Source organism: Coccinella septempunctata, chromosome 2, assembly GCF_907165205.1.
Source record: "Coccinella septempunctata chromosome 2, icCocSept1.1, whole genome shotgun sequence".
NCBI lineage: Eukaryota > Metazoa > Arthropoda > Insecta > Coleoptera > Coccinellidae > Coccinella > Coccinella septempunctata.
Window position 1 is genome coordinate 1,471,845 of NC_058190.1, and position 15,156 is coordinate 1,487,000.

Consider the following 15,156-nt stretch of genomic DNA (forward strand, 5'->3'; position numbering starts at 1 on the left):
TTTTGAGATCAGGATATTATTTTTCATCTGTAGATTGTTTTCTATATCTCTGTGATTTCCACACTTTTCGGTTTCAGTGGTTTCTGTCATCCTGTCAAAAATTGTTCTGTGCATTTCACGGTTTTGCTTTGCTTTTGAATCTCAAACAGGTGTTGGAATCGTAGTTTAAGGAGGGAAAATTGAGAGGCACAAAAAGAAAAGGAATGGAAGGAAAAAAAGCTTAATCTAATGAAGGATTTACTTTCCTATTTGATCTGATCAACTGTCTAAGTGGTAAGCTTTCCTATTCAAATTGTTCACCATGTTTAAAATTGACAACACTCCTCTTGTTTGGGAATTCAATTAACGGAAATGTGACGAGTATTTGTAGTACCCATTTTCATGTAAGGAAAAGAGCTTTGGAACAATTTCATTATCATTGGAGTCTTATCCTAAAAAACAGAATTAATGAATAGCTCAACGACTATAATTTCTCCCACTTCCAAATCTATATTTATGTATATTTAAGGATTCAAATTACATTTCAGTCTTAAGTGACAAGTTTTACGAGAATGGAAGCAGTATCTGTGATATTCGTACTCTCAAAAGAGTTAGACGATGAGAGTCAAGCAAGTGAAGTAATGCTTCAAGCTTTTGAGGTATATTATATTATGAGGCACTCCTATGCTTCTATTTCTATAATATACATTTGTTTCAGGCATGTAAACAAAACAAAGTAAACACATTGTGGGTGAAAGAACAAGATATTCCCAGAAAAGAATTGAAGAAAACAGATTTCATTGTATTTGAAAACTTCGAAGGACAAGATTTTGAGGGTATCAAAGAAGCAAAGAGTGCGTAAGTACTTCTTGGTGTGTTTTGTTATTACTTGGATCATTTAAAAAGTGTATTCTTACATTTTTTGCAGTAGTATTTTAGGACCATGGTGTATCTTGGTGTGTCTAATGGAAGGAAAAAAGATACCAAATTTTCAGTGGCCTATCTACAATGTTGCTATGTATGATTGCATAGTAACTTCATCACATCTGCCGAAATCGATGAAATCAAAAATTGATGAAATGGTCCAAAGAATGGGTGGTTATTATAATGATTCTTTATCGGAAAGTACTACACATTTAATAACTGACAGTGTGAAGAGCGCTAAATATATGGTAGGTGAAATGAAATTAATTATAAAAATGTGTTATCGTCAGAGATTTTTCTGATTTTTTTTCAATAATCAGAGAGCCATAGAGATGAACATAAAAGTGTTAACCCCATCGTGGATAGATGCCGTTTGGGAGGCGAGCCAAGAAGCAAATATCCACTGTAACGACAAGCAATTCGACAAATTCAAGTGTCCACCTCTACACAAACTAATCATATGTACTACTGGTATTTCTAGTATGAAGGAGAGGGAAGAGGTTCGGAGACTGGTCACTGAAAATGGCGGAGAGTTCACGGCAAAGCTAAATCTGAAAAAAACAGATTTTCTAATTTGTGACGGTGCTGCGTAAGTGATACAATGGAAATATTGGGTTATGTTTTTGTATTCATATCGTGTTTTTAGAGGTGCGATGAGTGAGAAGTATAAACAAGCGAGGAAAACATCAAACGTCACCTGCGTTACGTTACAATGGCTTCATGACAGTATTCAAAAAGGGTACTGCGTCCCCCACGAAGATTACGTAGTGCAAAAGGGCACTTCCACACCCCAGAAGCCCGATTTCATCAATCCCGACTTCTCGACCATGAGCGCTATTGATCAGTCGAAATGCGATAGGACCAGTGTTGAGGAATCGGTTGTTCATAACCCTACCTATAACTCGGCAAGTCACTCTTCGACTCCTACCAGTGGTGCGAAGCGAAAAGGTAAATGGCCTCAACTTGTGACAGCTCCGATTTTAACTCCATTTTAGTTTTCGCAGAATGCGATAATCTCATCGAACAAATCGATATCAAGAAGGCCAAGAAGAGTGGACAGTTTCTGGATGGATTTTCTGTAAGTTTTTGAGAGATTAGACAATTTTCAATTTATATCTAATGTTGTTTTTTAAGTTTTTAAAGTTATTAACTTTTTTGAGGTAATTGATTTTTTTTTGGGGTTTTCAATATTTTCAGGTCATTCATGTTATTCTGGTTTTTTGAAGGTCATTACTTTTCTAATTGTGTTTCAAGTTTTTCTTTTTTTGAGGTTTTCCATTTTTCTGTGGCCGGTTCAGTGCGTTTTTCAATTATATTTTGTTCTCCCTCAGATTCACTCGATGGTTATTTGAGAGATTATGCAATTTTCAATTTATCTCTAATATCGATTTATTGGTTCTTTCAGTTTTTTCAATTTGTTGAGGTTATTCACTTTTTTTCAGGTAATACATTTTTTGTGTTGGTGATTTAGTATCATGGGGATATTCAGTCTTGACGTTATTCATTTTTTGAGGTTTTCCGGTTTTTTACATGTTATTCTTTGTTTTTTTCAGATTTTTATTTTTTTTACAGTTAATTCAGGTCATCCGTTTTGCTTGGGTTTTTGATATTTTCAGATTATTATATTTTTTTAAAATTTTTATTTTTTTTTTTGAGGTTTTACATTTAATGCAGGTCATCCATTTTGTTGGGGTTTTTAATATTTTCAGATTATTCATTTTTTTTAAGGTTATTCATATTATTCTTGGGTTTTTTCATTTTTTATCGTTTTTATTCATTTTTAATTATGGTTATTCAGTGTTCTGACGTTTTTTGGGCGTTATTCTTTTTTTGAGATTTTAATTTTTTTCTTCAATTGTATTTTGTTCCCCCTCAGATTTACTTGGTGGACGATAATTCGTTTCAAAGTCAGGTTTCTGAGAGAATTAGACAATTTTTAATTCATCTAGATCTTTCAGTTTTGAATTTTTTTGAGGTTATTTAGTTTTTTTTTGAGGTGATCCATTTTTTATTGTGGTCATTCAGTACTTTTGATGTTATCAATTTTTTTTGAGTTTTTCCGGTATTTTACATGTTATTCTTGTTTTTTTTAAGATCATTCATTTTTTTTGAGGGTTTCAATATTTTCAAGGTTTCACAATTTATTTATTGAGATTATCAATTTTCTTGGGTTTTTAATATTTTCCTTGATTTTTTTTCAATGTTATCCATTTTTTTTTGGGTTATTGATTTTTTTATCGTGGTTATTCATTATTTAGTTATGGTTATTCAGTGTTTCGACGTTTTTCATTTTGTAGCTTTTTTAGGTTTTCGAGGGTTATAATTTTCGAGGTTTCACAGTTTTTCAAAGATTATTAATTTTTGAGGTTTTTCATTTTTTTTCGTGGCTGCTTCAGTGCGTTCTTCAATTGTATTTCGTTCCCCTTAAGATTTACTTGGTCTTTTTGAGAGATAAGACAATTTTCCATTCGTCCACAATACCGATTCATCTAGTTCTTTCATATTGAAATTTTTGAGGTTATCCATTTTTTGCGGGTATCTATTTTTTTAGGTTTTTTAAAAGTTATTCATTCATTTGAGGTCATTCATTTCTCGTTGTGGTCATTTGGTATTTCGAGATTATTCTCTCTGACTGAAAATGATGTTTTTAATTTTTTTATAGAGTTATTTTGAGGTTATTCATTTTTTTGGAGGTATTCAATTTTGTGTTGTGGTTATTCAGTTTTTCGATGTTTGAAATTATTTTGAGGAAATTGATGTTTCATTTTTTTTATACATTTTTCTTCCAGGTTATTCATTTCTTTAGAAGTTATTCAATTTTTTGTTGTGGTTATTCAGTTTTTCGATGTTTGAAATTATTTTGAGGTCATTAATTTTTTGGAGGTTATGAATTTTTTTGATTCTACTGTTTTTTAAAAGTTATTCTTTCTGTTTGAGGTTCATTCATTTTTTGTGGCTTTCTTCAATTGTAATTTGTTTCCCCTTGGCTTTACTTCAACCATAATTCGATTTGACGACAGGTTTTTGAGAAATTAGGAAATTTTCGATTCAGTATTGAATTATTTGAGGGTATCCATTTTTTTTAGGTTTTTGAAAAGTTATTCATTATTTTGAGGTTATTCATTTTTTATTGTTTTCATTTGGTATTTCGAGGTTATTCAGTCTTTGATTGAAAATGATGTTTTTAATTTGTTTTATTTTTTTGAGATTCTTCATTTCTTCAATATTTTGTTGTGGTTATTCAGTTTTTCGAGGTCATTCATTTATTAGGTTCGACTGCTTTTTAAAGATTATTATTTTTGTTTGAGGTTTTTCAATCTCTTGAGATTATTCAATTTTTCTTAGGGTTTTTTAGTTTTTGAAGTTTATTCATTTTTTGTGGCCATTCAGTGCGTTCATCAATTGTTTTTGTTCCCCACTGATTCATTTGGTGGGTTCCAAAGAATAATGAAAGCCATTGGTGCCACACGTTGTTATGACAGATTTTCGAGAGATTGGACAATTTTTTATTCATCTCCAAAATCGATTAATCCAGTTCTTGCAGTATTGAATGTTTAGTTTCTCGAGTTTACTCCGTTTTCTTTAGTGTTTTTCTTTTTTTTGGAGGTTTTTCATTTTTAAGGCTCCTTTCTTGTTTTGGTTATCCAGTATTTTAAGGTTATCATTTTCTCCAAGGTTTTAATTTTTTGGAGGTTATTCTTTTTGAGGTTTTTCTGTTTTTATACAGGTTATTCTATCTTTGAGGTTTTTTATTTAATTGTTGTATTTATTTATTTTTTGACGTTATGAAGTTTTTTGATGTTCATTTTTGAGTTGAAATTTCGAAGTTACTCATTTTTTGGATTTATTGTGTGTTTTTGATATTCATTTCTTGAATTTCTTAATATTTTGAGGTTATTAATTTCTCCAAGGTTTTTAATTTTTGGAGGTTATTCTTTTTGAGGTTTTCCTGTTTTTATACAGATCATTCTATCTCTGAGGTCTTTTATTCAATTGTTGTATTTAATTCTTTTTTGATGTTATAAAATTTTTTGATGTTCATTATTGAGGTAAAATGTTGAGGTTATTCATTTTTTTTTATTTTTCTGTTTTTTTGGAAATTCATTTCTTGAGTTCCTTAATATTTTGAGGTTATACATTTTTTGTGTTTGTTCAGTTTTTTGGATGATCATTTCTCGTGTTTCCTAATTTTTTGGTGTTATTCGTTTTTTGCATGGAGGTTTAATCAATTTTTGAGGTTACTCTTCTCAATCGTTCTTTATCCTCCCCAGATTTACTTGGTGGGATTCAAGGACGATCACAGGGAGAAATTATGCAAAATAATCAACGCCAGCGGTGCCACACGTTGCGACGACATGTCAGATCGAGTCACCCATGTCATAGTCGGCGATCCGGAGTCGCACGAGTTGAAAATCATCAAGTCGAAAGGTTTCACCTGTTTCATAGTCACGATCCAGTGGCTGTTGGACAGCATAGACAGGAAGAGGCCTTGCGGAGAGGACCCTTACCTGGTTAACAACCTGAGGGACGAGTCCAAGTTCAAATCGCCAATGGGGAAGAAGGTGGGTTTCATCTCTCGAAACTTCCCTTTTCGTTATTTCGCGCCTTTTCGATTTTTTTCAGGGTTTGAGTTTGTTACGTTCGAAGAGGACGATAACGGAGATAGACTTGACGCTGTCGCAGAAGGAGAAGGAGAATCTGGAAAACGAGATGGACGCAGAGGCGGAAAAGGAGATCATGAAGCAGTATATGATGCCGGAACCCACCGCTGGTGAGTAGAAATTGTTCTCTTCCATTTTTAATCGAAAAAAAAAAACTATAGACTGGTTTCGGGATCATTGTCCCTCATCAGTACAGTGTAGTGCTAAATATTTCAACCGGAGGATAAGGCCTTAAGCGAAACCGGGTTGTCGCTCCGGTTGAAATATCTATCAGTACACTGTACTGATGAGGGACAATGATCCCGAAACCGGTCTACAGTTGTTTTTAGATGCGATAATTCAACGTCTCTCTAATTTGATATTTCCGAGGTGCTTGGTTGGCACTTGGAGGAGTACAGTGTACTCCATTTCGTCGAGCTGACAAGGGCTGGGCTCGTTGTTGTGGCCTATGCGGATGACCTTGTCCTACTGATCAGAGGTAAGGTAATCAGTGTCATCTTCGATCTGATGCAGAATGCCCTGCGTATGATTGAACGATGGTGCTTAGAGAACGAACTCTCGGTCAACCCTGGTAAAACAGAGATGGTTCTTTTTACTAGGAGGAGGGTGCCCCACAACATCAAGCTTCCTAGCTTGTTTGGGATTGGACTCACCCTATCCGAGCAAGTTCGATATCTCGGTGTGACACTGGACCACAAGTTATTGTGGAACAAACACATTGAGACTCAATCGAGCAAGGCTAATGTAAATTTTGGTCTACTCGTAGAGTGCTTGGAAAAGGATGGGGCTTCAAACCACACATTATGCACTGGTTGTATACTGTAGTGGTGAGGCCTATCCTTACCTACGCATCACTGGTGTGGTGGACTTCCATGGGGAAGAATTCCAGCCGCACCATTATGACTAGATGTCAGAGGAACGCATGTTTAGCCATCACAGGCGCTCTGAGATCCACCCCTACGGCAGCTATGGAGTGTCTGCTGGGACTACCACCTTTGGACCTTGCAGTTACACAGGTGGCCATGAAGACAGCTCTTAGAGTTTGGGAACAGGGACAATGGCGCGATAGAGGACTATTCAGGGGACATGCGAGGGCTCTCAAGATGGTGAGGGATGCCAACGCATCCCTTCTCCATAGAGGGGACCGCGCGGGCACCAGCTTCTATTTTGCCGAACCCTACAGGGTAATTGTATCTGACAGAGACCTTTGGTCTACACCAAACAGGCTTCTTGAGCCCGAAGGTCCCACTTGGTTCACCGATGGCTCTGTGATGCCCACAGGGACTGGAGTGGGAATTGTGGGACCTCACTTCAATCTATCCATCCCCCTAGGGAAGGACTGTTCCATAGTGCAAGCGGAATTGTATGCTGTTCTAGCCTGCACACTGGAGAATATCCGCAGAGGGTACTCCGGAAAACACATCTTTATCTGCTGTGACAGTCGGGGAACCCTGAAATCCCTTTCTGAGGAAAGGGTTAACTCACACCTAGTAAAGGAATGCAGAGAGGCTCTGCGGGGGCTGGGTTCTGATAACATTGTGAAAGTTATCTGGTGCCCGGCTCACGCAGGACTTCCGGGAAATGAGAGGGCAGACAGACTTGCAAAGCAGGGAGCCCGCTCAGCTTTTGTAGGTCCGGGACCGGCGCTGCCTATCTGTCGTACATCTGTCAAGAACTTCTTTAATAGTTGGCTGGACAGGAAATTTTCCTCTGGATGGAGCATGGGAAGTGGTCTCAGACAGTCGAGGCTTCTCATTGAGAGACCATCCTCTGTGCCTGAGGTCAAAAAACTCTTAGCTCTTGAGAGGAAACAACTGAGTCTAGTGACTGGAGCAATGACTGGCCATTTGTTTAACAAACACTTAAATAGAATGGGACTGACTAGCCGTTCCCTGTGCCGCTGGTGCAGGAGCACGGAGGAAACGGTTGAACACATTTTGTTCTTCTGTATCAACCTTGAGGACTTAAGGATGACACATCTAGGAAACAGAACACCCACAGCTCCTATGGTGAGAGGGACACCTCTCCGTCGACTTGTGGCATTTTTGTCAGCATGTCACAGAGTGTGAGTCTCTCCAACTACAAGCGGACGAACAATGGGTCACGAGGCCTCAGTTCAGCCCGGTGGGGCACCGTACGTAGAAGAAGAAGAAGAGTACTCCATTTCCACATTTTTCCTGACCAAATGTGGTCTATCGAGCGAATCCTCGTTGACTAATCTGTAGCCGCTCGACGAATCGTACATTTGTTGACTGCAGGTAGTAGTTGAATCTGGGAGCCATGAATGGGTGTGTAGGAGTCTGTAGAGTTTGTGAGGTTTGGTTCAGTCTTTGTGGGACAGGTGGCGCATCGCTATGAGAATTCGAAATATTCCTCAGAGCGAACTCCAGGTTTCGCTTAAGGCCTCAGTTGGCAGTACACTGTACGGATGAGGGACAATGCTCTCAAAACCGCTATACAGTTGTTGTAATGAAGTCCAGTTTTCTGAGGAAAATTGGAGTTCATTTTAGTGCATTTCTTTCGTTTTAGATTTCCGTCTTTGAAAATATTTTAATTCTCGAATATTCCGTACGTTCATTCCGATAGGCAGAGTAAATGTAAAAAACCGCTTATCTGTATTTCACGTTGTTTTTCTTACATGCCGCTGAAGATTTCGACGTTTTTCATCTGTTGATATGCGATAAACCGGAGCTGACGACGTTTTTCATTCTTGTCGCATTCTGGAATTTTCAGATTTTTACCGTGAAAGGGGATATGCCTATAAAAGCAAATTTTCCCCCGCGACGGTCACTTTTCTACTTTTAGTTCAGTTCTTCGACTTGCTCTCTGACTTTGCTTCAGTATTTCGATTGTTCGCTTTCTAACGTGGTGACTTCTGTTTTAAATTCAGTTAATTTTCCGTATTTCTTTCGCCGTTGAAGAATAATTATTTTGTGTTTGCATCAGTGCTACTTAGAGTTAATTTTTTTAGTTTTTCTTTTTAAATCCTTTGAGTTCCGCGAGTGCTTGAAACAAAGGAGGTAGGTCCCCGTCTGTATCGTTCAGTTTCTTTGTTAGACCTACGCCGTTACTTCTTTAACTTTGACACTGCTGTACTGTATCGCCTCCTGTTGTATTTTATCGTTCTTTACCCTGTTTCGCGAGTCTGACTATTCCCTTCGCTATCAGTCATGGCGCGTAAGCCCTTGGGGTACTGAAGGGAGAGTCCCGTCAACCCCCCTGTCCGCGTTCCGCGTCATAAGTGTTAAATCCGAAATCTCTTCTTTTCTGTCAGTCATGGCGCGTTATAGCCCTTGGGGCAGAGAATAAGAGATACCGCTCGTAGTCAGTGAAATCCCGTAGTTGCGCTAAAAATAGACCTTTTCTTCGCTGTCAGTCATGGTGCGTTATAGCCCTTGGGGCAGCGAATAAAAGTCTCGAACAGATCCGCCCTTATTGTGTTTTATTTCCGGAGAAATACAACTACATACCGATACCGTATAGCAAGTCCTTAGCATTCGTTCCGTCAGTTCTGGTTGGCGCATTTTTATTGAACCGTTAATTTTTCACTACACCCGGTATAAATTTCATAAAGTGCTCGTGACCGGATAGGATTTCCCGAATGTATGTTCGCTTATAGAATCACTCATATTTCATACCTACATATATCTCCCTTGTACATATAATTAGTTTCCGAAGGTGTGAATAAACTTTTACATAATTCGATTTTGACTTCTTCGTTGTCGCTACCACCCTAGACAACAGCGAGCTCTGTCTCCGGCTAGCAGCTACTCTGGTAGGTTTGCTATTCTTCCTATTGAAAAGAATAGCTGGCGCTCGAGATTAAGGTTTCTCCGAGTAAACCACGTTACATTGTGTTTAGACATTTTCATTTTCTCTAAGAATTCTTACGCTTGTTTATGCGTATGAGTTGTTTTTATGAGATTGACCTCCAAATTCTTCAAATTTATCCTTGTTGAAATTGCGTTGGTAAGTTAGTTGAATCAATTAATTCACCATGAATGAATCAACGAAATCTGAATAATATGCATGAAGATATTCCATTAAAAAAAAAGGCGCCAACACAATGCGTCTCTGTCTTTTCTTGTTTTGAGTAGTCAGCGCCTCCTGTCCGAGTTTTTGACAATTTTGGCAAGCCTAGATTGTTCTCCTTCTCTCTACTCACCCCCTGAAATACAGGGTGATTCACCGCGATGGCCTATCAAACAACCTACTACAATCTTATTTCAAATGGCACACCCAGTATATCGCTACATCGTTAGATAGCTGATGTGACGGCTATTTTAACTGTATACCACACATTCGGTAAATACTCAACGGTTTATAAGTTATTGGGATTCTCATGAAAAAATTGGTGGAAATTGGAAGTCAACCTGAGGAGTTTTTTTTTTCAAAAAAATCTTGTTTGAGTTGGTTGCCAGACTGTCAAAAATAACACAAAATCATGAATCAGATTTTGTAAAAATTAAAGTAGTGGACTGTTACTAGATAATTGAGAGTTGGATATGGTAATGTAAAAACATTTATTGTATATCGTTCATAATCATAAAATGAATAAAAGTCAACCGCATGAAGCTAATACAGTAAAATGCAAATACTAACAACATCTATAGAGTGACATTATTCAACTAAAAACTAGAGATAATCAAGAGTAGTTCAAATGAGAAGTCACTTGATGTCAGACTCAGACATTGAGAAAGTTCGATAAATTTATAATAAACACAACGTTCATAGTGACAGAGCCATCAATGTTAATTGAATTCCATCAGAAAAACAGAAGGTTAGAATAATTAATTTTAATGAAAACGCTGAGTTGTAATAATGATGTGAAAAACAAGAGGTGGAAGCTAAATTGTCTGTCTGTTCATCAATGAGATCAATACAGTAAATATGAGTGGATCAATAATATTCTAATTAGAACGTTGATCTTGAAGAGTACAAAATTCATCAATGAATACAACATACAACATTTACAGAGACGGACTGCTTATAAGTAAGCACGATTAGAACGTCTATCAGAAAAATAGGAGATACAGTTGATAAATTATGAGAGTACTAATAATGAGGGAAACCACTAATCGTTGGTTTCGAGAAGAGCAGAAGGCTTGAGAACTAATCTGTTTATCGAGCAAGATGAATGAATATGAGAATGTCTACGAAATTGTAATGATGGAATCATAACAATTGATAGAGTACCCGATTAGCAGAGCAGACCTTCCAGGGTGGAACCAGGACGAGAGACCATGTTCATGCATTACAACTGACCGTTGAATCATTTTTGAGAAGTTCACATCGTGTTCTGTAGGAAATGTAGGGTCGACCCTATAGGCATGAGGATTCATTCATCTGAGACTCGACAACAGTAATTAGTCATATATAAATGAGAGATTAACAACAGAGTTGACTTCAGAAATGAAATAAACTGATTAAAACTGGCGAGATGACCATGAGAAGAAAATGAATCAGCATTGATTATCTGAAAGAAAGACGTGAGAAAGTTCAATTCTAGTGCAACGAACCTTTTTTCATGTGAGAAACCTAGAGACGTCTCAAAATCTATGTGAATTGTGAAATATATTAATAATAGAGAGAGAGAGAGAGAGAGAGAGAGAGAGAGAGAGAGAGAGAAAATTTATTGCTATAGCAAATGGCTAACGACTTGCGTCTTACTGCCAGTATTAGGTACATTTCATTGTATATTACAATTCATTCTGAATCTTAATACAATTATACACTGTTTAGTAAAAAAAAAAAAAATTCATATATTATATGCATATAAACTACAGCCGACGATGGCTGTCATTTGAAATCTTTAATTGTCTCTATTAGAGTTTTGATTGGGTATTTTCTGTTGTGTTCCTGTTGGGGACTCTGTAGAACAACTGGCTGGAGTATTCTAAGGTTGTTGGGATTTTTTACAAATTTCTTTCCTAAGGCCTGAAATCTGTCGAGAATGGGTTCGATCTTCATTTTTTCATAAAGTAAGGCATTAGGTGGGTTGTGTAGTGGGTTCTCTGGGTGACGTATTTTACTCAGTGTTCTAAGACTGCTTCGTTCTGCCACTTCAATGTTATTCAAGGTAGGTCTTCTGCAATTGCTGAATATTAATAATATACACTCAATATACAGGGTCTTTCACGAGAAACCTCACCCATATTTATACGGGAAACTACTGAACGTATTTTCATGAAATTCAGCACTTATAAGTATTTCACGATGCTGATGAAATCTAAAATATTTTCAAGGCATGAGCACCTCCGGTTTTTCCGGAAATGACGTCAACTTCCGTTTTTCAAATTAGAACACCATTTTTTCTATTGCAGAAATAGATTCCTTAGAAAATTTCAAGTTATTTTGATGTAACATTTTTCAGTTTTGGTTGGAAAATTCTCTCTGAGCGGGAAAATTCGAAAAAAAAATCGAAAATAGAGCTCCGCTGAAACAAGAATAACTTTGAGGTTTTTGGATGGAAAATTTTCATTTTTGGGATTTTCAAGATGTAAGATTGATGTATCCACTTTAAAAATCGAAATCGCGATTTATGATACAGGGGGTGAAAAAATCGCTTTCAAAGTTAGGGATGACAAAATCGTGAAAAATCAATTTTTTCAAATTAGAACCCCATTTTTTTATGGCAGATATTGAATCTACGTTAAAAAATAATGTGAGTGTATGCATCACACCCTTGCCCTAAAGTGGATATTTTCTGAGTTATTCACAAAAACTATTTTTCGTCTTGAATTTTCAGCTATTTCTTTTCCCTTCACGCCAAAAAGATGAAATTTTCAGGAACTGTTACTTAAACCATGTCAAAATGAAGCGTTTCACCAAAAATCACCTATACAAAACTTTCAAAATGACAAAGTTGAAAAAAATTGAAAATGATTAATGAAATAGATCCTTATACGACCCTAGACTCAAAAAAATACTTATTTACTGGTTCGACCATGTGGTTTCGTTAAGGATATTGGCTGGTTTGATATTTACGTGGTAATGAAAATGGAAACTTAGGATTGCCGAATTGTTCTAATTATTTTTTAGTAACTTAAGCCCGTTTGCAATAGCCGAGGATTCTCTAGAAAATTTACTCGAGAATTCATGCGCCGTGAATTCTTTACCGGAACATACACACTTTCGGTAGAATTCTCTGCTCAGTTGCATACAAAATAATCTCTGCCGTTCTCTTATCAAAATTTGGTATAGAATTCTCGGCTGTTACAAACGGGCTTTACACGAATTTATGAAATGGCTCATTTCGATACCAATTGACAGGAGAGGCTTAGGATACAAGTGTGAAAAATAGAATAATACTTCAAAATCTCACCAGTAAAATTCGTCTAAATTATTCACGAATTTTTTCACGATGGGCATCACAATCTTTTTGTTCGAACATTTCAAAAATCGTCGTAAAAATGGGATGAAATGGAGAAACATCATGGCACTTTTTCAACACAACTAACATAAGCACTTTCAAGAAACTACCTCGATTTTCTACATTTTTTTTTTCACCCTAAATTGCACGATACAACAATTATGATTCTACCAAAAGTGACCTGATGCAACTAATCTGATGAACTTGGTACTGAACCATTCATTGTCCAGCCATATGTTTATGTTTTGTTTCGTTTTTGCTATTCCGGAGTCACCTTTCACAATCCCTCAGTTACTTGAAATTCAACGAAATTTTGTCGAACTTCTAGGGGTTGTATTTCCGCCATCTTGGATATTTTGATAGACAATTTTTGGTTGAACGACTTATTTATATGTCAAAAAAAGCCTCACCTTTGAAAACATCCTGTGTTTTCGTTCGGTACCAAATAATTCAGAATACCTGACGTCCACCTGAAGATGTAACTGCGATAACGAAACACGTTTCGTGGTTGAATAACTCATATTTGCGAAAATCGATTCATTAAATTTTTAGTTATTTTCTCATTAAAAAATTTTAAACCATCACGATCGCTTTTTAGCATAAATCTTAGTATTCTGGATATTCCTGTAATCTTCCAGAGGAAGACACACTTGCCAACATCCTGAAGAATGCCAACTTCGACAGCGAACGACTAGGAGGCGCAGAATCGGATTCTCAGAATAAACAGCACGCCGATGCGCCATCTACGGAGGAGACTTACACATCACAGACCCTGGATCAGCCCCTGGACATTTTCCGGGGTTTCAGTTTTTTCATCACCGGCTTCGACGAGGAACAAGTGACCGAGATGGAGGAGAAGATCCAGAGCGCGTCGGGAAGAATCACAAACGTATTTAGGGATGCGAACTACGTTGTTGCACCGTGTTTTATCAGTGAGTACGCTATATAATGATTTAAAATATTTAAATGAAAGTTTATTAGTCTTGGAAGGAAGACATAATTTGACCTTGAAGTTCGATTTCAAGGTCAGGTAATTTTTTTTTTCATAGAGAATAGACATTTCTCTTCGCAGAATATTAATCATGGTGAAAAACTAAAATTAAGTTGTCTCTTTCGTTTTTTCCATAATATAGTAACGTTTTCTTTACTTGATTAAAACGCCTGACTAAATTATTCTTTTACACTTATACTAATGCTAATAACTAACAAACTAACTGCATCACTACTATTTATTTACTCTCGTATTTATTTTCACTAGTCCGTTGCTCGCACTGTGAACTAACAATAACAATCACTATACTGTACTGACCTACCTGCTCCTCCGCTGGGCTTATACAGGGTGTCCCAGAACTTAACGTCAAGCCGAAACGTGGTGACAGGATTGATTGTAACCATCATAAGAAAAATCAGAAAAAAATCTATCCCATGCAGTTAAAAAAAAAACTAAAAATTTGGTCGAAGTGTAACCATTTTTCAGTTATTGTGGTAATTTTTATTATTTTTGTTCATTTAATCTTTGGAACCGTAACCCTAAATAACATTTCTAAAATCACAGTCAAAAATAATGACACAATTGCCCCAAATTTCTCAGAATTAATACTATTTGTTAAACTATGAATTTAAAATTTTCAAAATTTGTCGACTTTGATAGGCCCTCTTTTAAAAAAAATGTGATAGAGCGCCTTGGCAAATGCCATTAAAAGTTGACGCATTTAATCAGGATTGTAAAATGGTACAATATACTTGTTAGTTTCATACTAAAAAAAAAAAAGAAGAAAAATAAAAACCTCAAGTAACCCGATTTTTGCCAACCCATTCTACTCGTTCAAAATGTTTTTTACAAGTTCTTGGTAGGTTCTTAATTTTACAGCAACATGATGAGAGAGATGGATAGTGGACATGTTTGCTAAGAGCGAGCGAGACAGGTTGTGACGGATATGTCCGGCTAATAAGTAGATCTTTTTTAAGAAGATGTAGGGCGTGTATTGAGGCTGATGGTAAACAATTTGAACATTTGTTTTAATAAAAAATTTTATTACTGTTATATTCGTAACGATCTGGATCTGTATAGGTATCGATACATCAGATGTTTATAACTCAACTGAAACTTTATTCTTTTCAATCATGTACAATCATATACATCCCCACCTGAATGAGGATGCGCATTCTTACATATTTACATATATGACAATTACCCTATCTGACTTTTATTCCAGTAAA

The 15,156-nt window shown here is 36.4% G+C and overlaps 1 protein-coding gene across 4 annotated transcripts in view; it reads left to right on the top strand.

The window, feature by feature from the left end:
• The first annotated feature begins 139 nt into the window (after nucleotides 1-139).
• LOC123306834 (DNA topoisomerase 2-binding protein 1-B) overlaps nucleotides 140-15,156 on the top strand; it is a 66,412-nt gene continuing 51,395 nt past the window's right edge. For 2 of the 4 annotated variants that reach the window (XM_044888993.1, XM_044888996.1), the window contains exons 1-10: nucleotides 140-273; nucleotides 528-638; nucleotides 698-837; nucleotides 908-1,151; nucleotides 1,224-1,492; nucleotides 1,550-1,851; nucleotides 1,899-1,981; nucleotides 5,175-5,465; nucleotides 5,527-5,674; nucleotides 13,575-13,868. In XM_044888993.1, the coding sequence (XP_044744928.1) occupies nucleotides 552-638; nucleotides 698-837; nucleotides 908-1,151; nucleotides 1,224-1,492; nucleotides 1,550-1,851; nucleotides 1,899-1,981; nucleotides 5,175-5,465; nucleotides 5,527-5,674; nucleotides 13,575-13,868 (1,858 nt within the window). In that variant the 5' untranslated portion in view covers nucleotides 140-273; nucleotides 528-551. The remainder of the gene's footprint in view (nucleotides 274-527; nucleotides 639-697; nucleotides 838-907; nucleotides 1,152-1,223; nucleotides 1,493-1,549; nucleotides 1,852-1,898; nucleotides 1,982-5,174; nucleotides 5,466-5,526; nucleotides 5,675-13,574; nucleotides 13,869-15,156) is intronic. The other 2 variants (XM_044888995.1, XM_044888994.1) reach the window with 2 other exon arrangements.